The 26,555-nt window shown below is 41.5% G+C and overlaps 1 protein-coding gene across 7 annotated transcripts; it reads left to right on the forward strand.

Moving 5' to 3' along the window:
• Nucleotides 1-1,292: 1,292 nt before the first annotated feature.
• LOC107394000 (ubiquitin-associated protein 2) lies at nucleotides 1,293-24,646 on the forward strand. 7 transcript variants are annotated; one of them, XM_015972696.3, is made up of 29 exons: nucleotides 1,293-1,411; nucleotides 2,679-2,814; nucleotides 2,982-3,059; nucleotides 3,177-3,287; nucleotides 4,646-4,802; nucleotides 4,957-5,034; nucleotides 5,249-5,312; nucleotides 6,203-6,291; nucleotides 9,533-9,585; nucleotides 10,123-10,187; nucleotides 10,288-10,510; nucleotides 10,618-10,873; nucleotides 10,952-11,092; nucleotides 12,186-12,322; nucleotides 12,607-12,833; nucleotides 15,826-16,069; nucleotides 16,213-16,252; nucleotides 18,110-18,227; nucleotides 18,403-18,460; nucleotides 18,606-18,810; nucleotides 19,052-19,143; nucleotides 19,460-19,510; nucleotides 21,376-21,451; nucleotides 21,614-21,814; nucleotides 22,406-22,573; nucleotides 22,963-23,067; nucleotides 23,520-23,593; nucleotides 24,038-24,229; nucleotides 24,330-24,646. In XM_015972696.3, exons 2-29 carry the CDS (start codon nucleotides 2,722-2,724, stop codon nucleotides 24,423-24,425), a joined length of 3,492 nt encoding a protein of 1,163 aa, XP_015828182.1. In that variant the 5' UTR covers nucleotides 1,293-1,411; nucleotides 2,679-2,721; the 3' UTR covers nucleotides 24,426-24,646. The 7 variants fall into 7 exon arrangements, with proteins under 7 accessions (XP_015828182.1, XP_054587459.1, XP_054587460.1 ...); XM_054731484.2 differs by having other exon boundaries at nucleotides 23,523-23,593; XM_054731485.2 differs by having other exon boundaries at nucleotides 19,463-19,510.
• The last annotated feature ends 1,909 nt before the right edge of the window (nucleotides 24,647-26,555 follow it).

Consider the following 26,555-nt stretch of genomic DNA (forward strand, 5'->3'; position numbering starts at 1 on the left):
GATTTAGTTATTTGGGACATGCATACCATATTAATTTATCTGAATATTTGGTATACTCATAAATGTCTGGTATTTATGCAGTTTTAGATGAAAAGTTTTTACCTTCCTGCCTTTTGTTTATTCTTAATTTTTTTCAAAGCACCAACCTTGATTTGATTTTTCTGAAAACGATATTTGGTTATTTAAAAATGAGAATGGACATTTGGAAATGGACCCAATCATTGGTAAGAAGTTAATTTAGACTTTTTTCTGTTTGAGTTTTAAAGGGACCACCCCAAGTCAGTGGTCATCTGTTTGAGAGTGGAATAAAGACATTAGAGAAAGATGTGCATAGCAATTTGTTGATTTGTTTTATTTCAATATTAATCTCAGGTTCAGAAAGAATTTCGTTAGGTGTGACTTTAAACATGATTCTAGAGAAATCAAAAATGTTATTTGCTTCATGGCATTTTAAAATATTAAATGAAATGTTTATTTTCTGAAATCTGTTTTTCGAATTTAGAATTATTTATTTGACTTAAGAAAAATAATCTAACACACTTCAAATTAGGCTGTTATAAACAAAGTGCAGAGCACAGCTTAAGGGTCAGAGTTCATGAGCCACACAGCTGGTCCTCTTGACTTGTTGTCTAGACATTGAGGCTGCTCAATCTTCTGACTGAAAGTGAGTAATCCATGGGTTGATGGGTGGGATCCATCATTATTTCCTGTGCTGCTTTGCACTTGCTGGTGTAATTGTCCTCTAGAGACAAAAGGTTTCCTGGTGGTAATTTTTAAGTAGATCTAACCAGTTTTTTGTAGTTCATTCTTGTTGGCCTAACAAATGTTTCCATACCAGGCTGTTATGTAGAGATGATGTCAGGAGGCTCTCCACAAAACACAGCAGTTATAGGAAATGAGCAAAGCCTGCACTGAGAATGGCCTTTTTCATTATGACTGTTTGTGACCCATGTAAGGTCAAAGGTCATGTGCGGACCCAAGCATTCAGCAGATTTCAGCAGTACCATGACTTATCCTCCAACAATCTGGTTCACATTTCAAATAACTGATCCACTCAGCTATCAAATTAAACTCGGCAGACTGTGGTGGTTGAAACCCTTGAAAAAGACAACACATCAATTGTTGTTCTGAAAAAAGATCTGACGAAATGTATCTGTATAAAGATACGAAGTAAATGTTTCACGACCAAATGCATATTATTGTTTATGGAGAAATATTACACCTGTTGTCTTGTCATTAACTGAGATGGAAACACGCTCACACACGAGAACGCGCACGTCAAGGCCACCTGAGCTGTTCGCTGATTTTGACTGGCAGGATCAGCTTCTCAGCGGCTAACGTCGGGGCGGTGGATCACGTGACATCAACTGCTGCTGCTGCTGCCTGCTGGCTGAGCGAAGCGTGTTGGCAGGTAAAATTAATTACACGGATTTACTTTGCTGATAACGTTTGAAACTGTTAAAAAAACATCGTGTCCTTACTAAAAGTTTTAGATGTATCAATAAAGTCCGACTAGACGATTCGCCCTGTTTCGTTGTTGGCTAACTGTTCGCGAGGCGAGTGCGTGCTTGTGTGTGGGTATCTCCATGATTACGCGAACACTGCATTGTGGATGGGCCGTTCACATGCCGGGGCTGTTAGCATATAGTTGTTCATAAGTGTTGAAGCTTTTGTGGGCCAATTTGTTTTGCTTGATTCCCTACACCTTCGGTTCATAGTAAAAATAATAGACACTGCCAGTTTTAAGTATCAACGAACCACGCGACGTATTTTTGTTTCGGTTAAGTTGTTAGCTTGTTGCTAACGTTAGCTTTTCTTCCGAGCTACACAAAGAGGAGTATGATCGCACTTTAGAGACGTTTGGTTGTTTCCTGGTTTTCTCTGTCCATCTTGGTAAGTGTGAAGAAAACCATTAATGCACTTTAACAGCTTAATATTGGGTTGCATTTGCTGAAATATTTCTCGTATAACATGGCGATTAAAGGCGTGGGAATCACACGGAACAAAGACGAGCGATTAGCTCCATGAGCTAGGTTACCCTAAGTGAGCGTTAGCCCGGGTTTCTCTCGATCAGGCGACTTTTGCAGCGCTGTCCAAAAATGATTCACGAAGATATGGCTTAAGTAAATGTAACTAGCAGCGTTAAATCACGATTATACAAATACCACTCAGTTTTACACACACAATGATATATTTTCTAAATATTATGTTCTTCCCCTGTCAGCCAATCTAGTGACGTTTCTGCCATCTCGCACGATCTGGTACGCTATACGTAAAAATAATAGTTTTTGATGGTATTAATAGTTGCGTAAGATGCAACGCATAATGGCTTTCGAGATGATTTTATTGTTTGATACAATGTATTTAATTTCTAAACAAATCTAAATATCGCTACCCTGTGGTAAGCAAAAATATTGAAGCGCTCATGCCCCTACTGGTAAACGTTCGGGCACACAGACCGTGTTTTTTGTGGGAAAGAGAGTGAGCGCTGTAAGATGAAACCTGAACAGTCCCCTCACTGGCTAAATTTAACCGGGGATGTGGGGGCGACAGTCGGGGTTATAGTCTTACATGGAATATCTGTTTATGTACAACTCTGGCTTTCCACGTGCACACCGCACTGTTTTAGGGTACATTGCATTTCACAGATTGACAGTGTTCTATTTTTATTTTTCCAGATTTTTTTCTATTTTGTACATACTTGTTTTGTATATACTGTATATGATGACTTCAGTGGTCAGCAATCAGACCCGGGGGACTCGGGATAAGACGCTGCCCACTACCACCACACAAACAACACAGAAACAGATACAGGTGGGGTTTCATTAATCATTACACTTTTTGTTGTTGAACATTTTGGGTTTATCGCCAGATTGTGCAAACACAGTGAATTTTATTTTAACAGTTGCAACTGATTAAAATGAATAAAGTACCGCAAATTTCTTGGTCTTGTTTCTCACTAGTTACTTTTTGCTTGCCAGGCCACAGCAGAACAGATTCGTTTAGCTCAAGTGATCTATGACAACAATGATGCAGACTTTGAAGACAAGGTCAAACAGGTTTGTGCATCCACAGAAATCTAGAAAAATGGGCTGTCTTTGATATGAGTTATTCCTGGAACTTTTAAACTTTAGGGCCTTTATCATCTCACTTAGTGTTTTTGTGTTTGCACACAGTTGATTGAGGTAACTGGGAAGACTCAAGATGAGTGCATGGTTGCCCTTCATGACTGCAATGAAGATGTAAACAGAGCCATCAATTTTCTGCTGGAGAGCCCATCTGACACAGTAGGTGTACACACGCACATAATGTTTACACAGACTTAAATTAGCATTTAAAGCTGTTATAGTGAATCTACAGAACAAGATAGGTTTTAAATGCAAACACGGTCACAGAACACTCGCGTCTCCTCTTGGGTGTCTTCCCTGAGACACTTCTGCCGGAACGGAAACCAGCGATGCCGGAGAAAACAAAAATGGTGCACCAGTTGCCTTTTCTAGGTCCAAATGTCTTTTGTTGCCCGTGACTTTAAATGGTGTTTTTCTTTTTTGGGACTGGTAATTTACCCCAAAGTTGAAGTGGTAGCAGCTGGCTGTTTCTCCTTCTCTTATATTACTGAGGCAAGAACCTCTGACATCAGTGGTATTCTCTTGCAAAATATGTGAGTTTGTAATAAATGGAGGACCCAGGGAAGAGTGGTGGTTGGCCAAGATGTACAACTGGAAGGTCCATTAGTTGCTTTTGGTCCGAAATGTGTTATTAGACGTGTTTCCATTGTTGGAACTTTGGGATAAATGCAGGGATGGGGAATTTGAGAGATATGTTGGCCCTGTCCTCTCAGCTGTTTTCTCGAAATTCAGCTCTTTTAGGACTTTGCACAGATGTCAGCATATTGTGGCTGCTTCTGCAGTGAGTGATGTCACTGCTCATCACCAGAAAGCATCCACAGTAACATTAATAGCATTAAAAGTTTTATTCTGTCAAAGTCCAGAGAAGTTTAGCAGCTCCATGATGTAAAATGTGGCGTTCAATGACAAGAATAAGCAACATTTTTTACTGTGCTCTGAGACAACAAAGCCCTGTCAATTACATTGTTGTGGGCAAATTCTGCCATGTTTTTCGGTGTTGGGAGTTTAGCAACAGCGATTTTAAAGCTGCACACTTGGTACTTATTTTCTTTTGCTTCCATTCTGCTTCACAAGCAAATATTCTAATTTTACTAATTGCGATTGTTTTGGATGTCGTCTGCTGAGCTAATTTCTTGGTGAATTACAACAAGTCCATGTGAGTTAACCAAAAGTTCCGCTCATCTACTCCACTGAGCCATTTCGAGTAACTACCCCTGATCTTGTACTCAAAAAGTTCCCGAACATGGCCCATTTGGCCAGTCTGGTGAGGTGGGGGGGACACGTGTGCCAGGAAGTTCTTGTACTTTTGAAAGATGTTTTTAAACAAATGCAAGAGAAACACTTTATTGATTAATTTATAATTTTTTAATCTTCACAATATATTCATAACTACACTATGTTAAAAGGCATAACCATTTTTTGGGCTAATTCGTTTTCAAAATTTGATATTGCAGCTTTAAATGTCAATATTTGATTATATCTAACGGACATTTATTCACGTCACTTTTTAACATCAGAACTCCTGGGAGACTGTGGGGAAGAAGCGTAGCCTTGGTAAAGAAGGAGGACCATCAGATATAAAAGAGAACAGAGAGAAAAGAGGGGAGAGAGAGGCTAGTCGTGGACGCGGGGCATCCAACAGAAGGGGCAGAGGAATCAGCCGAGGTCGTGAAGGTAATGGGGGGCAGCTTTCTTTTTATTAATTACTGCATTCATATGTCTGGTTGTACCTACTAAAACCACTAGCACTGGATTTGGACCCAGTTGTAACAAATTTTAGTTATTTCATTAAAACAGCCCCCTTGTTATGTTACCTATTGGATTCTAGGCCGGTCAGAGGAGAATGGGTTTGATGTGGTTCCTGGAGAAAGGGGGACAGACCGTGGACGCAGAGGGAGAGGCAGAGGTGTGTATTATAATGTAATTAATTTTCGGGATATGTATTTGAAGGCAGAGCTAGCGATTCTAAAGACAGGTGTGCAGAATTTATGTTGACAAGTTCCAACTTTAGATTGTGTTGCAGGTGTTGCTATAATTAGTTTATGATTTAATCTGCTACGGCTTGATGCTTTACTAAGAGTTTAATGAGTAAAAGTCTGCTGCTTTTCTTTTGTCTTCAGGAGTGGGGACGCGTGGCCGAGGAAGAGCAGCTGTTGGTAACAGGTTTTCTTCACAGGGAATGGGGTACGAACGTTTTCAAGAATCTTCACCTCAACATAATCTTAACTGGGTTCTGAGCTTTGTTTTTAAAGTTTATAAATTACCGTAATTTCCAGACTATAAGCTGCTACTTTTTTCACTTGCTTTGGACCCTGCAGCTCTTACAACAGTACGGCTTATCTATGTTAATATTTCTACAGCTAATGGTCACCAGGGGAGCACTGCAGACCCATTGAAAGTTATTGTTTACATCCAGGTAACTGCGCATCCACACAAGCTGGAGGGCAAAATCCCCATCTCCAGCCATTATCCAGTACTGTATCTCCACAATTTAAGCTAACAAAATAAAAACTAGGGATTTAGATATCATTACTTTAGATCATCTAACACATCTTTGTGCAGATGAACAAAAAAGAAACATCCCAAAACTAACTGTATTTAGCATAAAGCTTCAAGATCCACGTTTGAAATGGCTAGCAAGCTGTGGGGATGATAGTCCTTCTCAGAACTGAACATCTAGACTTTACACAGCTGAACTGAACGAGTAACTGGATCTCTTCTGTTTTATGGGTTAATGCTGAATGATTTCCATGACACTGCTCGTCTTTGGAGATTAACGAATGCTCCGTTTATGCTGACGAGTAACGTAAACAGAAACGCGAACAACATTACCTGTGGGACCCATGAGGTGATCGGAAAGGGAGCATTAAGCATTAAATCGCATGCTGCTTATAGTTGGGCGTGGCTTATAAATGAACAATCTGTAATTTCCCCCAGAATTAGCTGGTGCGGCTTATATTCAGGTGCGCTTTATAGTCAGGAAATTACGGTAACATTTGTGACTCATATCAAAAACTGACATATGTTTATCTTCTTTCTATTCCTTCTTATGTAATTCCGTTCTGTTTTTCCAGCACGTTTAATCCTGCTGACTACACTGCAAACTCTGGAGCTCAGCAGGAGAACTGGGATGGCGATGGCAATGAAACTGCTGAGGGGACTGGTTAGTAAAATAACAAAACAGAAGATGCCTTAGAGATTCTAGTTTTAGTCCGTTATGTTGTAGCACCAATTTTTAGGTCCTATGATTTCTGCTAAACAGAGAATGTGGACGGAAACGCAGAATTAAACAAAATTTTTAGAATGATGAGTTTTGGCACTCCAACAGGATGTTGATATAGATCGCCACTTGCTCAGATGTTTTCTTATACGCCTATTTTTGGTTTATTTTGAAGAGTACAAATAAAAAAATTATCTAAAATTATGTTTGCATTTTTTAAATTAAGGAAATCACATCCAAAACATACGGCCGCAGGTCAGATGATACGACTACAAAATCTATCATCGACCTGTGACCTAGGCTGCCCTGGTACCAAGTGTACCGGTGGGCATCCTTATGTTCGAACATGGTGTTCGTTATGGCCAAACTGCGGCTTGAACAGAAGTCCAATAACAAAACACCGCTCGAGTTCAGATTAGGTGGGCCGTTCCTCCCAATCACACCCCTCCAGGTCAAGCTGTCATTGCCCACGTGAGCATTGAAGTCCCCCAGCAGGACAATGGAGTCCCCTGATGGAGCACTATCTAGCACTCGTCCCAGGGACTCCAAAAAGGGTGGGTACTCTGAACTGATATTTGGCCCATAAGCACAAACAACAGTCAGGACCCGTTCCCCGACCCGAAGGCGCAAGGAAGCTACCCTCTCGTCCCCCGGGGTAAACCCCAACACACAGGCAGAGAGTCTCGGGGCTAACAACACCCGAGTGAAGAGAGGGGCGGAGCTGTCAACTGATCACCACCTGGTGGTGAGTTGGATCAGATGGCAAGGGAACATGCCGCGTAGACCTGGCAGACCCAAACGCATAGTGAGGGTCTGCTGGGAACGCCTGGCAGAAGAACCTGTCAAGACGGTCTTCAACTCCCACCTCCGGCAGAGCTTTGACCACGTCCCGAGAGCAGTGGGGGACATTGAGTCCGAGTGGGCCTTGTTCCACTCTGCGATTGTCGAGGCGGCTGTTGCTAGCTGTGGTCGTAAGGTGGCCGGTGCCAGTCGTGGTGGCAACCCCCGTACCCGCTGGTGGACACCAGAGGTTCGGGGAGCCGTCAGGCTGAAGAAGGAGGCCTACAGGGCGTGGCTGGTCTGTGGGTCTCCGGAGGCAGCAGACAGGTACCGGATAGCCAAGCGGGGTGCAGCAGTGGCAGTTGCCGAGGCAAAATCTCGGGCGTGGGAGGAGTTTGGTGAGGCCATGGAGAAAGACTATCGATCGGCTCCAAAGAGGTTCTGGCAAACTGTCCGGCGCCTCAGGAGAGGAAGGCAGCAACTCGCTCACACTGTTTACAGTGGGGATGGGGAGCTGCTGACGTCAACTGAGGCTATAGTCGGACGGTGGAAGGAATACTTTGAGGAGCTCCTCAATCCCACCAATGCGCATTCCGAGGAGGAACCAGAGCTGGGAGGCCTGGGGATGGACTGTCCGATCTCGGGGGCAGAAGTTGCTGAGGTAGTCAAACAACTACACAGCGGCGGAGCCCCGGGGGCGGATGAGGTTCGTCCTGGGTATCTCAAGGCTATGGATGTTGTAGGGCTGTCATGGTTGACACGTCTCTACCAACATTGCGTGGTCATCGGGGGCAGTTCCTAGGGAGTGGCAGACCGGGGTGGTGGTACCCATCTTTAAGAAGGGTGACCTGAGGGTGTGTTCCAACTATAGGGGGATCACACTCCTCAGCCTCCCTGGAAAGGTCTACGCCAAGGTACTGGAGAGGAGGGTCCGATCGATAGTTGAATCTCAGATAGAGGAGGAGCAATGTGGTTTTCGTCCTGGCCGTGGAACTGTGGACCAGCTCTATACCCTTGCAAGGGTGATGGAGGGGGCATGGGAGTTTGCCCAACCAATCCACATGTGCTTTGTGGATTTGGAGAAGGCTTATGACCGTGTCCCCAGGGGCACCCTGTGGGGGACGCTCCAGGAGTATGGGGTGGGTGGCTTTCTGTTAAGGGCCATTCAGTCCCTTTACCAGAGGAGCGTGAGTTTGGTCCGCATAGCCGGTAGTAAGTCGGACCTGTTCCCAGTGAGGGTTGGACTCCGCCAGGGCTGTCCTTTGTCACCGGTTCTGTTCATCACTTTTATGGACAGAATTTCTAGACGCAGCCGTGGTGTGGAGTGTGTCGAGTTTGGTGGCAGGAGAATCTTGTCTCTGCTTTTTGCAGATGATGTGGTCCTCCTAGCTTCATCCAGCTCTGACCTTCAGCTCTTGCTGGGTAGGTTCGCGACCGAATGTGAAGCGGCTGGGATGAGGATCAGCACCTCCAAATCTGAGACCATGGTTCTCGACCGGAAAAGGGTGGCTTGCCACCTCCGGGTCGGGGGAGAGGTCCTACCTCAAGTGGAGGAGTTTAAGTATCTCGGGGTCTTGTTCACGAGTGAGGGTAGGAGGGATCGGGAGATCGACAGGCGGATTGGTTCGGCGTCTGCAGTGATGCGGACGCTGAGCCGATCTGTCGTGGGGAAGAGGGAGCTGAGCCAGAAAGCCAGGCTCTCGATTTACTGGTCGATCTACGTCCCAATCCTCACCTATGGTCATGAGCTTTGGGTAATGACCGAAAGAACGAGATCGCGGATACAAGCGGCCGAAATGAGTTTCCTCCGTAGGGTGGCCGGGCTCAGCCTTAGAGATAGGGTGAGGAGCTCGGACATTCGGGAGGGACTCGGAGTAGAACCGCTGCTCCTCCGGATCGAAAGGAGCCAGTTGAGGTGGTTTGGGCATCTGGTCAGGATGCCTCCTGGACGCCTCCCCGGGGAGGTGTTTCGGGCATGTCCTGCCGGCAGAAGGCCCCCGGGTCGACCCAGGACACGTTGGAGAGGTTGCATCTCCAATCTGGTCCGGGAACGCCTTGGGGTCCTGCCGGAGGAGCTGGTGGACAAGGCCGGGGAGAGGACGGCCTGGAGCTCCCTAATTGGGATGCTGCCCCCGCGACCCGGACCGGATAAGCGGAGGAAGACGAAGACGAAGGAAATCACATTCTTGTGGCCCCCCATTGATGTCAAACATAACTTTTTTTGGCCGTCATCTTGAAAAGTTTGGACACCCCTGGCTTAAATTATTTAAAATTCACAAATTAAATGATCTACTTCTTTTGTTTAAATGAAGTTTGAGGCAATATTTCCCATTTCTGAGTGTGAAACTGAAGTATAATTGATGCAGGGATGTTATGTCAAGACATGGCTGTTTGTGTTTCTCAGGAATGTGGGGAGGTAATCTGGAAGAGTGGACTTCAGAAGACTGGAATGAGGATGTAAGGAAGTAGATTTTATTCATATGAAGGAAGTTAGAAGACCTTGCTATGATCATTTTGACAAACCTTTTGCTGCATTTTTAAACATCACATTTAGGTTACGTTAAAATGATTATCCATACAAGTCGTGTTAGTCAGCATTTTTATGGGCCATTCCCATCTGTACCGGGTCAACCCGGGCCGGGTAGCCCCAGTCGGCCCCAGCCTGGCCCGGTTGATTCCACACATCCTTGCCTTAAGCCCATGTGGGCTGATTCTACCCACCAATCAGAGGCTTGCTCTAATGGAAGGTGTGAATTTGCTGTCAGCAGTGGGTGTGTTGGCCCTGGTCGGCCTGAAGCAGACCCCCTCGAGAAGAGGGCTGAGAATGAGCCTTGGTTGGCCCGGAAAAATACCAGGCCACCCAGATATGTAAACAACCTACGCTACCCGGCCCGGGCCGACCCGGTACAGATGGGAATGGCCCATTAGTGACCTTAGTATAGGAAGTATGCAGCCACTGATCAGTAATGATCTGTAATTGGTGTCCTCTCACAGCTGTCTGAGACCAAAGTGTTCACTGCCTCTTCTGCTCCAATAAACCACATCGCACCAGGACACAAGTAAGCTTCTAACTCTATAATAGTCTTGAAAAGCTGCCAGGCAGTTTGTTTGTTTTCAAACCTAACTTTTCAAACTTTCTTCTTTCCGATCTTTTTTCAGTGTGGATCTGGCCAGCATACTGCCTAAGACTGTAGGAGGTGCTATGGATTCTGACTTGGGAGCGATAGTCGATGGTCCCTCAGCAGAGGATTTGGGCCAAAGCCTGGTTTTCACTAATTCCCATCACAACGGACGTGCTGCAGCACACAGCTACGCACATGCAACAGCCAACAGCTACGCCCATGCTGCCTCAGCTAACACCACCTATGCACATGCTGCGCTGGTATTCATAATCTTGTTCACACTCAGTGCAAGAACTAGTATAAGATGCTTTTAGTTAAAGCTGAACCTTTGCACTCAGTCTGTTTTTTGTTTATGTTTTGCTCTCAGTCATCAGTCATAGGTTCTGGTTTTGGGTCCCTGAATGCATCTAAGCAGGCACCAACTCCTGACATTCGGACATCAGAGCAGCTCAATGGGCCTCGGCTTGGTCAGAGGACAGGTCAAATGATGGCAACCACCAGCAACAGTAGTGTTTCCAAAGATGCCGGTCCACCTTCACTCCAAATTCCAGCTCCTGCTCACTCGTCTTCTGCAGATGTTAAAGCTCAGAGGGTGGAAAACGGCCCTGTTATGTCCCAAACCTGTAAGTTTGTTGTAAAATGTAAACAAAACTACAAATAACTGGCAACCATAATTATACTGATTACCCAATGTTCTTCAGTGGAAAGTAAGTTTCAACCAGAGCCATCAGCGGTGCTCAGCCAGCTTGCTCAAAGGCAGCAACAGTCCTCCATCCTTACCACCACCACGGATACTCTGGGTCTGTCTCAGACACACGCACCACAGGTCCCTACACCACCAGGTACATCTGCAGAACGTTGTCAAAGTATATGAACGCATGGCATTCTTTGGAAAATGCTATGACACAAATGTTTAGCTTTATTGAAGTTATAAATAAAAATTTTTAACTTTAGCCAGTAGCCACATACTGAGACACACTTCTGCTCTTATTATCCTGCTTCTGCTGAAAATGCATGAACGATTCTGACCAGTTTTTGGCCTGTCAAAATGCACTTTAATAATCATCTGACCCTTGTGGTGGGATACTAATTTACAATCTTAACTAGGGCAGGAATTTTTTTTTTAAAAGAAACCGTAGGAAATATATTTTAAGTGTGGCCCTGCTATTTTATGCTATTCGTTAATTAACTACTTTCAATAAAGAGCAGACAAAAACTGACTTAATTTCAATATTTTATTTAAACATCTTTATTTTTCTGGGACTGGATGATTTCAGAAAATGATGGAATTGTGTTCCTTTTTCTAGCAGAAATTGATATTTCTGTTTTAATTCATGATTTTCTTCAAATTAAGGTTAAACTGCAGCACATTATTCACAATATTTAATGATATTTACAAACATGACAGGAAATGACTTCATACCATCCTGTTTTCACTCATTTTCTCACTTTTCTGTAGCGCTAGGGCTGCAACTAACGACTATTTTAATAGTCGACCAGTCACAGACTATTGAAACGATTAGTCGACTTATCGGATAATTATTAAATTTTTCTTAAATTTGGCATGGGATTGCTTTATGTGAAAAATGAAAAACACAAGAAAGATGGGTACTTCAATGGAAAATGCATATTTTATTGAACTTTGTTGCTGATAGACCAATTCATACTAAAAGTAAATAAAAATGTCCTGACTTTACACCAGTTAGGCACAGTGCTCAGTCAGTATAAACATAAATGCATAAATAAAGTTAAAATACTTTTGTCAGGCACAGTCAGGCATAACATAAAATCTCTTTTTTTTTAAAAGCGAAAATACGTTAAAAAGAATGTACAATTTTTTTTTCCATCGCACCACATGTCTATTCATAGATATATATAATTATTGATTTATCATCCAGCCCTAATTCTAACTGAACTAATTGTCCTAAATTTCAGGCCATGAGTCCTCCATTCCATCTGTAAGAGATGGATCTTCTCCTGGAGGCAAACTTTCAGGTCTGGAGCTTCCTGTGGCTGAAGTCCCACAACGACAATTAAAGACACAGAAACGTAGAGCACCTCCTCCATCAAAGGTATGTTCTGGTGACTTCTTTTAAAAAATAACACAATTTGTAGACAGATAATATTAGCTGTAAGGGTTTGTAGTCATTTGAGGTCATAATAATAATTTTCTTTAATGCCATCAAGAAATCCAGTGTGTTAGGGACACGTTTGAGTGTCATCTAGCTCCTAAATGCTCACCATATGCTCACTGTCTTAAACATAAGTACAGAACATGCAGCTTTTATTACAGGATTTCTACTTTTGCAATGTTTCTTTCTAATGAGTCTGTTCTTATTTATGCTGTCTACTTCAGATTCCATCCTCAGCTGTGGAGATGCCAGGCTCTGCAGATATTCCTGGTCTGAATGTTCAGTTTGGAGCTCTTGACTTTGGATCTGAAGCTGGTGCAGGGGACATGTCCCAGACTGAGCCGTCCAGAGAACACCCTCCCGCTCTGGTCCAGACAAATATACCAACTCCTGCAGCTGTTCCCTCGCAGCAGCCTCAGAGCAGCATATTCCCCAAACCTGGAGCTGTGAGGTATGTGCTTGTGTGTGTTTTATTTTGTGTTTGGTATTTTGTAACTTTGATTGCATTTAAAACATTTAGGAATGTGCAGACATGAGAAATGGGTATCAGAGTTTGCTAGACAATAGGGCTGCAACGATTCGTCAACGTCAACAAATATCGACAGTAAAAATAGTCAACATTGAATTTCATTGTCGACGTTGTCGCCAGACGTGTTTTTTCTGATCCAGTGAGGCATCTCACTTCATTACAATCTCTACCGAGAGTCGCACATGCGCGGTAGCTTCTCTGCTGAGCGTCAACTAACAGAAATGGCGGCGTCCAATACAGCAGCTACGCGTACCAAAACATCTAAAGTTTGGGAGCATTTTAGCCTGGATTCGGCAAATAAAAAGATTACCTGCATTTAGAGTTGGGCATCGATTGGAACCGGTTCCAACGGTTGGTTTTTCCCGGAATCGTTCAAGAGTTGTTTTTTTTTTTTTTTGATTCCTAGTTTCGATTCCTAGAATGCAGACGGAAGAGGAATCCGTGGCCGATCCCCGTGAAAAATAAACTTGATCTGCAAATTGTGATCAACGCTTTTCAGAGCTGATCACACCAGCTGTCTGTGTGCAGAGGGAGTCCCCCCTCCCCCCACCCGGCGCGCAGCAGCCAAATATAAACAAACTCGTCTGCCGAACTTTTACTCCGTACTGTAAACTTTAACTCCTGCAGCGTAGAGGAAACTTGTTAAATACATCAACATGGTGGATTTAATAGAAGCTTTAAAGAACAAACTCTGGACAGTGTGAGGTGGGTTTGTCTCACTGCAGAAATAAAAACACACGGAGCGTCAGCAGTCAGATGCAGTCGCTCACCAACGTGTGTGTGTTTGTGTGTGTGTGTGTGTGTGTGTGTGTGTGTGTGTGTGTGTGTGTGCGCGCGTGCGTGTGTGTCTCAGAAGGCTGAACAATAACCTGTAGAATAATTGAAGTCATCATGCTTGTGAAGCTTCTCTGTGGTGGAGCACACCAGCTTCTGCCACAATAAATAATTAAAATAATAATAAATCACACACAAAGTTGTGAACATTTTAATTTCCTTTTTTTAACTATTTCTGTTGAGAGTTTTAATATTTAAAGTCTGTTAGATTGTTACTGACAGCAGCTACATTTAAGTTTCACTTTCTGTTCTGACTGAACGCTGCTGCAGCATGGAGGTTTAGGTTGTCAGTCATCCTGGACATGATCATCCTGAGAGTTTTAGCTGAAAACAGCTGGATGTTTCTGGATATGTTGGAGACATTTAGCCTCTCATCCCAGAGGCTTCTTCCAGACTTTCGTTGTGGTCAGAAACAAACACACTGGTTGTGCTGCAAGTCTTTTTCTTTTTTTTCTCTCCAAAACATGTTTTTGTCTAAATGAAGGTGATGTTATTGTTCATAGAATCAAAATTCATGTTGAAGTTAAGATTATTTTATCAAGTAGGACCTGTGGTTAGATAGCTCATTTAAAACATGTCATGTCTTGAAAGAATCTGAATCGGGAATCGATAGGAACTGGGATCGAACCAAGGAATCGGAATCGTTCAAAATCAAACGATGCCCAACCCTACCTGCATTATTTGCAAAGCAGTCCTTGCATATCACGGCAGCACCTCGGTGATGCATGAACACTTAAAGAGAAAGCACTTAGGACAGTTGAATGAAACAAGAGTCTGACTCACCTCGGTAAGATTTAAATAACACGAAAGCCAATACATTTTGTATTGGATGTACATTGTACATTTTTTTAAACATATTTTCGCTTTTAAAAAAGATTTAATGTTATACCTGACTGTGCCTGACAAAAGTATTTTAATTTTATTTATGCATTTATGTTTATACTGACTGAGCACTGTGCCTAATTGGTGTTAAGACAGGACATTTTTATTTACTTTTAGTATGAATTGGTCTATCAGCAGCAAAGTTCAATAGAATATGCATTTTCCATTGAAGTACCCATCTTTCTTGTGTTTGTTATAATTTTTCACATAATCAAAGCAATCCCATGCTAAATTTAAAGGGGCATTATGGAAGTTTGACAGCCAAAACATGTATAGAAATAATAAATGTCTTCATACATTCTCCTGCAATGCCCTGGTCCTGTAGAATGAGCCCTGGCACTTTTACTGTGATTGCCTGTTTTTCTGTAAAATCACAGAAAAAGAGAGCTGCTCTGGTCGAGCAGGCTGCTTCATGCGCGTTCACGCTCAGGCATAGCCCTCCGAACTGTTCTTTGAATGTTGTTTCAGCTGTCATCAAGCATAAAAATGTTACAGATACAGGAAACGCCACTGGCACTTTAGCTCGCCTAGTGAGGCTTCGGGCTTTCATGCATAAGACCCGGGTTCGATTCTAGATGTGAACATAGTTGTTTTAGAGTTTCTCTTTTACATTAATGATATATATTTTTACAGTAAGATGCCCAAATTTTTATTTGAGACTCGCCGAACGGCATTGAATTCAGATATAAAAAGATGTGGGTTCAACTTTCATTTTGGAACAATTTTTCAAGCAGGGGAAGGGAATGATCTGAGCATGCAGGAGGACTGACCCATCATAAACCTTTGTCAGCTGTGCTGAAGAGAAAGGTACAGAACCAAATTATTTCATTAATTAGCTGCGCGTTCTCCTGTCCTCTGTCCTCTGGGCCACACACACACACACAAGGGACTGTCTCAGCTTTTATTTTTGTTAAGGAGTGTGCACGTACAGCATGCGCGCCTCGTGCACGAGCCTCCTATTGAAGCTGCCGTTACACTTTTGACCTGAAGGGGCAATCTCGAGCATAAAAAAATCAAAACTCTGAAAAGTCCCTTTAAGAAAAAATTAATAATTATCCGATTAGTCGACTAATCGTTTCAATAGTCTGTGACTGGTCGACTATTAAAATAGTCGTTAGTTGCAGCCCTACTAGACAAATGTCATGCTTAACCCTCTAAGGGTGTTGTCTCTGCTGTTTTTTCTTGGTCCTTTAAACAGTGAACACATGAGCAGCGTACCCTCAGCTGTATCGGATGGCAACTTCCCATCACCATCTTTGGGCTTACCCAGTGCTACACCTTCCCCCTCTCTTGGTCTCCCCAGCGCAGCAGCAACTCCCTCATCCTCCTCTGTCCCTGCTACAACCAGTCGCATGGAGAACAGTGGCCCGAGGTCCCTGCCATCCCATCTTGGTTTCTCACAGAGCAAAGATGTTCCATCAACTGCTAATGCCCCTCTGACGGTAAAAATACCTTTTTTTCCCCTCGTATGATTAAGTATCCCAAATGACATGCTTATTATCAAATGGATTACTCAACTTATTGTCAAATGGATTATTTACATATAAACGATGAAATGTGCAACTTTAAATGTTTATTTTTTTAGAATGGCTACAGTGGCATGAAGACGCAGGGCACACAGGAAAGTAAGTACTTTTATCAGTTCTAGCTCACTCCTTCTGTGAAATATATCCTGGAGATGATGATGGTTACAAGCACATATCTTAATCCTGTAATGTGGAAACATTTTTGCTGAATCTCCTGCCTTCCTCATCATGCTTTTGTTGTGAGTGACTTTGTAGTAATATGAGCTATGGATTAGAGTTGAGTGATATGTATGATTTTTTCACACCGCCAATTGTCAGTCCAATAAATGACCATGGGCGATTAATTCAGGCATGTTACGTCATGATGTCACATTTTTTTGAAGTTAACTTTATTTCATTCAGAGAGATATATATATACATATATATATATATATATATATATATATATATATATATATATATATATATATATATATATATATATATATATATATATAAACAGAAAACACAAAACAAGCGGATAACACAACCAAGAATGAAAAGGAGCAGAATGAAGAGATACCTCTTATAAATCTGTCCTTTATTTAAAAAAATAAAATAAAATAAAAAGCAACAATCACAGTGTTTAAATGTTAGAAAGGCATGAATGATTTGTGAATACAGAAGTCCAAACAGTGATTTTTTTTTAATAGAAGCGCAGCGCATATATTTGCTGGTAGAGAAATGTAGATTTTTCTTTTTGAATAATTTTGTATTTGTTGTTTGGTAGAGTGACGTAAGCGGTTCATATTAAACACAGCTAAAGTGTTAAAAAGAAGCCTTGTTTTTGTTTCCCGGTGTTACCCACTATTGTGTCATTTTTTGTTTAAGCAAAATGTTGTTTTTTTTTTTTCTCTTTTCTCTGAACAAAGGATACTGGGTTTCATTCTTTTGAGTTTGGGTAGGAAGTGCTGCTGCATTTGAACCTGATTTGGATGCACTCTGAGGTGGGATCATTTGCTCACAGCCAGAGGTTGCACGATGCATTTATCCCACCACTTTCATTTTTAAAATCATAATTATTCAATACTATGAGTGTAACGGTACGCATGGTGGCGCAGTGGTTAGCACTGTTGCCTCGCAACACGAAGGTCGCAGGTTTGAAACTCTGCTGCGGCCTTTCTGCGTGGAGTTGCGTGGGTTTTCTCCGGGTACTCCGGTTTCCCCCACAGATCACAACATGACCTATAGGTTAAAATAAATTGTAAGTCGCTTTGGGTAAAAGCGTCTGCTAAGCACATAAACATAAACAAGATTCAAGTAGGGTGCTGAATAACGAGAACTACTTTAGCCCAAGTTTTAAAATCAGGAAAATGTTTTCCAAATGAAATGGCCAGAAGTCTGCCAGACTCTCTGAAAGACAGAAGGGTTTCCGCTTTCCACTCGACCTTGCGCTCTTGTGCACAATGTCGAGTGCAGCAGACGCTCTCCGAGCTCCTCTTCAGCGCACTGCTTGCGCACACTTTCAGCAGCGAGAGGCGGAGAACGTGTGAGATAATGTTCAGATGCGCTGATGGAGATCTTTTGTTGATTATTACCTCTGCAATGTTCTCTGTGTGTAACGTGTAAAATATTTGCCATTACCAAACTAACTCACGGGCAAATAAATAAACAAACAAATCACCTCTTGTAAAAAACAGCCATGATGGCTTGGCCCATCGCCGATAGTCGAATAATTCGTCCCATCGCCCACCCCTACTATGGTTGACACTCCCCAGTAACTGAAACAGTAAAATTGACTTTATTCTCTAGGCTTATTTAATGATATGTTAACTTAAGCAACTGTATTACTGCTAGGATTTTCATTTATGGCTTATTTATTTTAGTGACTACATTATTGTTGTGTAAAATTCAGTAATTTGTTTGTGCACTGATATTTAAATTAGCTATTGACCACTCAATCTCATGTTTTTACAGCGTCCTCCCGAACGATAAAAACAGAGTCTGTTATGACAAATGACAGTGGCTCAGGCCATCATATCCCCTCTCCTGCAGCCACACCCTCCCACTCAACACCTGTTCCTTCAATGAACAGGTAAGGGATGGATGGCTCATTCATTCTATGACACTTATCCTGGAGATAATGATGTTTACAAGCACATATCTCAATCATGTAATGTGGAAATATTTTTTGCTGAATCTCCTTTCTTCATAATCTTGCTTTTCTTATGATTTTAACTTGTGGCTGACAGAATTTTTTGTCTTTGTAGTCATGTGAGCAGTACTCACTCATCTGGATCGACCCTCTCCCCCAGTTCCTCTCATTCTGTAAGTTTTACACACACACACACACACACACACACACTTTAGCATTTTGTTGTTGCAGTTTTATTATATATGGTTGTTTGTGTAATGGTCATGATCTAGGCTTGTTTTTGATGAGATCTTCCCTGACTGATTTTTCTAACGTCAGATGGCTGAGGAGAGCAACAACAACCTCTATGCCATTTCAACATCATCCAGCCAAGTTGTGAATCCTGGTGCTCCTCCAAGTGTCAGTAACTCGTCCACCAATGGTGTGCACCAATCTGGAGGACCAGGGCTAACTTCAAATGGCACAAACACAACAGTCTCAGCTGCAGGCAGCCGCACAGCGCCCCAACTCACCGCAACATCAGGTACTATCGTGCTTACCAAAATAAATGAATATAACAAAAGAATCTCTCTCTCTGTCTCTGTCTCTCTCTCTCTCTATCTCTCTCTCTCTCTCTCTCTCTCTCTCTCTCTCTCTCTCTCTCTCTCTCGTTATACGGTTTCTTTTTTCACAATCAGCAAACACTGCTATGATCCAAATATATTATTCTGACTGCACTAAATATTGAGCCACAAAACAACATGTGTATTTCTCTTCTTCCTCAGGTAAAGCTCCTCCCAACTTGGCCCAAGGTGTGCCACCTCTCCTAGCCAGCCAGTACATTATGGGCCCTGGTGGCTTGCTTCCTGCATATCCGGTAATCATCAGTGCTTTAATCATTTATTTACTAGTTTTTGTGAATGATCGGAAACTATTGCCTTGTGCTTCCACATAGACATTTTTATATGGATCTTTCAACTTGATTTCCTTTTTTGAGCTTTCATAATTATTTCACTGAACTGAAATTAAAGCAACTTAAAACAGAGCTGGCATTCATCCTATCTAAATTGTTTATCTGTATTCATTTGAATTGCGAGATTAAATTAATTGATATTTGTTACATGAGCTTCAATTTAGTCACCTAAGCGATCTAAATCTTTGTTATTAATTAAATTTGCTCTCGTCTTTAACAGCAGATCTACGGATATGAAGACTTGCAAATGCTGCAGTCTCGTCTCCCCTTGGTAAGTCTGTTTTAATATACAGGTGCACCGCTTCAGCTCTTTTTTTTTTTAAATCTCATTACGCATCATAGCATTGATTTTTAAAGTTGTTTTATTTTCTCATAACCAAACATTTTAGTCATTTCTAGGGATGCTCCGATCTGCTCTATTTGCAGGAAATCTGAATCGGTGGGGAAAAAAAATCTTATTTAACCGTTTAATACAACAAACATTACTTTTTAAATTCATCCTGAGATATGGATTTTCAAACGGAAAAACAATGGCATCAATATTCTTTGTTTCACAGACAACACCGTTAATCTTACAATTTAAGGTAGCCCGGGTATTGTGCACCATAACGTAGCAGTTGGCTAACACAGAGCATAGGTGCCACCTTGAGAGAGACAATGTCTGTATTATGGATGTATTTGTAAAAGAACAGCAAAGGGAGTGTAATAAACATGTGTAATGTGTGCAAGCTGGGCATTTAACAAGGTGGAAAAGGTAGTGCTGCATTCAACACTGATGCGTCACCTTAAAAAAACTGACACTGCTCAGTTTGCTGCAGCAATTCAGCTAAGCCAGCCGACACAAAAAAATACATTAAGAAACCAAAAAATTGTCCATGGACCGCAAAAATGCCAAGATAGCAGTATATCACACTGGATGAGTGTCTGTGATTGTAAACGTCGGGTTCTGCAGTCTTGTTCTGTCGCGATATGATCTGCTTTCTCTTCCTACTTTCAAAGACGCAGCAGCTCTACAGGTGTTTAGTAGAAAAAGGTTACTCTGCTGGTAACTGTCATGTGCTGTGTCATCCCTGTCGCTGAAAACAGCCGCACACAGTACACGATTTAAAATACGAGTGACAAGGATACTTTCCCATTTTTAAAAAATATGAACACATTTCTTATTAATTGAAATGGTAAATGACAATTTACTTTTACATATATTCTTAATACAAGGTATCCGCGGGTCCTTAAAAAGTCTTAAAAAGTCTTAAATTTACTTTTTCAAATTTAAGGCCTTGAAAATCCTTAAAAATTACAAATAATCCTTAAATACGGTTTCCAAAGGTCTTAAATTACCAAAGACCCATTAAACTAGATTATTTTATTCATTTTTGTGAATTTCTAGTTAGTCTTCAGCATTTTTTGTGTGTGATGTTGGCGTAAGCGGAACTGTACACATTCACGTTGGTTGTGAAAGGGGACTATTTTTAGATGAGCACATTAGCTGGTTAAGCTAGTGGGAGCTTGTGCCGTGGAGAAGTGCAAGTTTAATGGTAACTGGATGATTAATCCCACGTTCGCGACGTGGTTAGCACCGGTCCCAGGCAATAGCTGGAAATTATAGCAGAAATTAAATTTAAAAAAATAGCTTAAATTTGGTCAAAGTGGCCTTAAAAAGGTCTTAAAAAGTCTTAAATTTGGCTCCCATAAACCTGCAGATACCCTGTTAATAATATGTTTCTTATTAATGTACTTCCTAAACAAGTGATGTTTTATGGCAAAACAACTGAAGAAATTATGTAAATACAGGAAGAAAGACATTATTGATTCAAAATAACTTAAAGGACAACTCTGGTGTGTTCTCCTTTTTTTCCTAATGCATTTCTAAAGTAAAGGATCAGCACTCGGTGTCGGCAGATTCTTAAAATTAAATGACTCTGATCGGGAGCAAATAAACGTGATCGAACATCCCGTGTCATTCACTACTTATTTACACTATTCAAAACAAGGTGTGGTGGGCAGAACTGTTAAAAAACAATCATGAGGTTTATTGTATTTGTCAAATGTGCATCTTATATATGTGGGTATTTTTGTGTAAAATCTATTTTAGCTGCCTGTGCCACTAGTGTAACTGTCTTTTTCCTCTTTCTCAAGCATGACTACTATGGTGTTACATTCCCTGGTGCTACTATGCCTGGAAGAGAAGGCCTGGCCAATAATCCATATTCTGGTGACCAAAGCTTTGTATTTGACACAGTATTATGTAAAGCTGTAGTTCACCTGTCTTGACATTTTTGCTTTCTGTCAATATTGTTTTTCTTCACTTTTAAAATGGAATGTTGATAAAATAAGAAATGGTCATAGAAAGAACTGTATAAAATTTTCTGTCCAGGCGAGGCAACTAAGTTTGGCAGGAACGACTCTTCATCCCCAGCACCGCCAACAAGCCTGTCCACTGCGGGGGTGCAGTCCCAGCCCCAACAGACACAGCAGACAGGGACTCCAGGCCAAGGGCTGAGTCAGAATCAGGGTCAGCAAACACAAAATCAGGCCTTCCTCAATCCTCCAATACCACCTGGTTATGGATACACTGGTAAGGCGAATCAGTTTGTATAAAATAAGGGGGTTCAATTTAGTTTCCGATTAAATCATCAAACCCATTCTCCTATTACAGCTTCACTCGTCCTCCTAATTTAAAGGCATACTTTAGCAACTTTTTTCATATTTTTTTGGGCAATATGTGCTGAAATGACCTTTTACAGGGTTAATCAAAGGCCACCCAGCCCCCATCACCCCCTGTGGCCAGAATATTCCACTTGCAACTTCAAACGGACTCTGGAAATTGATCTGATATGCCTGGCAGCGCTGCGGTCTGCTTCCAGCTCGTTTCCTGCATGTTTTAGATCGTGAGCACAGCTGATTGGTTTAATTGAGTGATGAATCACTACTGTAGACACTAAGGAAGGTTGGTGAGACATTTCAGCAGTTAGATTAAGGTGTTAAAAAGACGAACGCACAGCAAGATGTTTTGCCCAGGTTTTGCTTTTGGTTCTACAAACGAACACTAGGGGGTGGTAAAAGCAAGCCAATACTGAGAACAAATGTGTGAACAGCTCTAATGTATAAATTCTGTTAACTATAGTAACGTAACTCTACTTTGTTCCCCTAACTGACTTCTTCAAAGGTCTGCCATACTACACTGGCATGCCTGGAGTCCCCTCAGCCTTCCAGTATGGTCCTACGGTTTTTGTGCCTCCAGCTTCAGCCAAACAGCCTGCAATGGGACTGGCCAACCCCTCCAGTCAGTACCACCAACATCAACCCAGCTATGGACAGCACGCTTATGGTGCCGGTGAGTCTAGGACATTATTTTGTTTTCAGTTGCTTTAAAAAGCCCAATTTCTCCAGACTTGATGTGAAATCCTAAATCAATTATAAGAAGTAGAACAAATAAACTGGTTTTACTGATTTGAAATGTCATGTGTTTGAACTCTAGTGACCGCAGTAGAAACCTTACACAGTTCTTGGCTCAAAGTTTGTGTTAAGATGATTTTTAAAAAAGAGGGAAAAGGTGCTGCATGTGTTTGTGGCGTCAGGCCTGTTTTTTCCTGCTTATGCTGCTTGCACAGCTAAAATCCCCTGCTAAGGTTGGACACAGCTTAATATACACAACTGCCAATCTGTTGCTCCTCTTCCTCGTTCCACCTCTCCTTCTGTTTTGTGCTCTTCCTCCTCCTTCAGCCTTTGATGACCTGTCTCAAGCCCATGGTGGGGAATACAGTAAGGCAGGGTACGGAGGCTCTGCCCAGTCACAGGCCAAGTCTGCAGGCAGCGGCCCAGGGAAAGGTACACAAACACTTCCATGCAGAAACAACAGGGTTGTATTGTTTTCTTCCAGTGGGGAAAATGGATTTACTAACAATAACAGATAATTTTACAGTTGGGTGTTAACCAAGGATAGCTGTGTGTGTGCATGCATGTAAATCTACATCTTTGTGGATATAGAGGAGAAGGAAAAACTTAAGACATATGCCTCTGCAGCTTCCCACTTAATATGCTTCTTCCTTCTGGCTGGCACTCATGACTAATACTAAAACAGACATGTTATGTCTATATTTCACATGTCTGCAGCGGAGTGACTACTGACATTTATTTTCTATTAATGTCTTGATCCCTCACCTCATTCTTGTTTGGCCTTTTTGATGTTCCTTCATACATCCTAATTCCAGTATAACTTATTTGTCCTTTCTGTTTCTGTCTGCTTTTTTTTTTTTTTTTTTTTTTTGTTTCACTGCTAGCAGCAGGATTGTCGGGATCGGGCACTGGTGGTGGAGTTCCTGACATGGGAGGTTCAATTTACAGTAAAACACAGGTGTGTTTTCTGCTATTAGAAATTATTTAATGATAGAAGGATGGTAGCACTTTTATTTCTCTTTTTTTGGGGTGGGCGGGTAAATCTAAAGAAAATGAATAGGACTGTGTATTTACAGCATGCTATGTGAAAAAATAACCCATTATTTTGTAAGTTGCCCAAATTTGAGAACCGTTATTTATAAACTAATAATCTCATCACAGCATTACATATTCGCCTAATAAAATGTTTGAAACACTCAGATAAGAGATGCGACTGAAAAACTTAGTTTCATGAAAAAGATTAAACAAAAATGAAATGGCTTGAATACTTTTGAGATCGTTTTAATACAAAGCAGGCTTTTTACAGGAAAAAAAATATTTTAAAAAGTATACATAGCTCAGTATTTATCCATTATACTGCAAGTTTTATTTTAAACATTTCCCCTGTTTTTTAATTCCTCAGTCATTTGAGAAGCAGGGCTTCCACACAGGGACACCACCTCCCTTCAGCCTGCCTTCAGCTCTGGGGGGAACCGGGCCCATGAACCCTGCAGGTGCACCTGGCTATGCCCCTGCTCCCTTCCTCCACATCCTCCCTCCTCACCAACAACCCCACTCCCAACTGTTGCACCACCACCTCACACAGGATGGACAGGTAAACACAAGCTGATACAGTCTGCGTCATGAGAAGAGATTAGCAGTCTTATAGATGTCTTGAATAGTCTAAAGCTTGACACAAATTTGCTTTATTGCAGGGCGGTCCTGGTCAGCGCAGTCAGTCCAACAGTTTGCAGCAGAAAACCCAGGGCAGCAAGTCCAGCTACGGCAGCTCCCCATACTGGGCAAACTGAGGAATGCTTCCCATTTCCCTCCCCCAAAAGGCTGTGTGTGTGTGTGTGTGTGTGCATGAGCGCGAGTGTGTAAAGCTAAAACATGAAAACAAAAAGCAAACAGACACACTACCCTTACAATGAGCATCCCTGCTCTCCCCACCTCCCCATGTCCTCATAAGTCCTTTGGGTTCTCTCTCTCTCCCCTCTTCAAATTTGGTTGTACATGTAAGATATTTATGTATGTATTTATATATATAAATATATATATACTGTATATGTAATAGTAGAACATGAAATGTGGTTGCTGCATTTTATTTTTGAAGGACTTTTTGTTTACTTTTTTCAAAAGTGCAGAAAAAGATGTTACATTAATATAGAATGGGATAACAGTGCGGAGGGCGCAGACTAGAAAGTGTCAGATTTAACTGGAAGAAACCAGAAAAAGAGAGCAGTGGCACTGATTGCATATGAGGACACTTCAGATGGGGGTGGGGTTTATAAAAACTAACTGCATTTGTCTTTTTTTTTATACACGACTTCTTGAATGGCCAGATTCATCTCCTTTGAACCTTTATCCCCTCCTTGGTTTCTCCTCCCTTTTCTTCTGGACGCTGCTTGCTCTACTTGTGTGGACACCTTCCCTTTTTCACAACAACCCTGCCCAACCAAATTTTATATTTTAATTTAATTTTAACCCTTATTTCTCTCTAAATAAAGTTCTGAGCAGTTTGAGCTCTGACCTACCTGTCTCTGTAATTTCTTGATGGGTGCTCATTATTTACACTGGATTTTATTGATTGTGTCTGATATTCAGACAGATGAAAAAGGTAGACATTTTGAAAAAAAAAATTAAAAAGTTTGATACGTTTGGAAACAATATTACTAAGGTTATTCAGTTTTATTAGTCATTACTGATGAAATGTGAAACAAGCATAAAAGCATTTATCTGTTAGAAGTGGAATAAGGATTCTGAATCTGCACCTTTCCCCTGATGTTCTTGAATATTTTTAAAAAGTAAAGCTTTATAAATTAGATTCTGCTTGATGTACAAGTTGTGATGAATTTATACAATTTCTGTAGAGGTTAGCTATGTTTTATAATGGGTCTATTTGGATTTTAGTTGACTTAAAGCTGCATGTATAGTAAGAATAAAAATAGATGAACAATGTCTAGGTTAAAGGTCAAGGTCAATTTTGTCGATAGAGCGCATTTACAGCAGCAAAGCTACACCCAAAGCGCTGTACAAGGTAAAACAAATCAAGATACAACAGATCAACAATAAAAACCTAAAGTAAGATGAGCACACAACTGTCACAATCTGTAATAAAAACTTAAGATGCTCAAGTCAACCTGCATTAAAAGCCAAATAAAAAAAACGCATCTTAAGAAGGGATTTAGATTCTGTGTGGTCCTGATGTTGAGAGGTAGCTTGTTCCACAGTTTGGGACCAACCACAGAGAAAGCTCTGTCGCCGCGAGTCTTGTGGCGGGTTTTTGGAACTGTTAAAAAAGGAGTACTTAAGTGCCATGTTGAGATGGGGTAAATCCCAAAAAACTGAGTATAGCACCTTTCAGACACAGAAGCAATTCAGTATGCTTTCCATGAGCAAAAACAAAATTTAAAATCAAATTTAAAATGCATAAAATTAAGTATTTAAGTATACAGACAAAATTAGATGAAAAATAATTATTTTAGATTTTAGATTTAGATTCATTAGATGTGTGTGTGTGTCAGGTTTAAGCACCTAAGACACCATATAACAACACAACACAAGGAAAGAGACACAAAAGTCAGAATTCTGTTTAAGCTCGAGGAGAATGGAATAAGGCCACACCAACTCAGTCTCCACTGAGCTGACAGTTCCTCCAAACCATTCTGGCGTTTGGAATCCAAGCATCTCTATTTATTACAAGCTGGGAGCTTCCTAGTTACATGCCTGAGAGCTGATTCTGAAGGGAGGGGGAAAACAGCTCTCCGTTTTTAATTGTTACAAGTTTCACACAAAGAGCATTCATTATTACACAAAGAACTTTCAGTGTCTAATCACACGATGAGTAGCAAACAGTTTGCACGAGTCAGCAATCGACAGAACAGCAGATCTCCTCAGGTCATCCTTGGGTCACATTAGGTCAGATTTTAACACCCTTA

This window comes from Nothobranchius furzeri, chromosome 17 (assembly GCF_043380555.1).
Source record: "Nothobranchius furzeri strain GRZ-AD chromosome 17, NfurGRZ-RIMD1, whole genome shotgun sequence".
In the NCBI taxonomy this organism is placed as follows: Eukaryota; Metazoa; Chordata; class Actinopteri; order Cyprinodontiformes; family Nothobranchiidae; genus Nothobranchius; species Nothobranchius furzeri.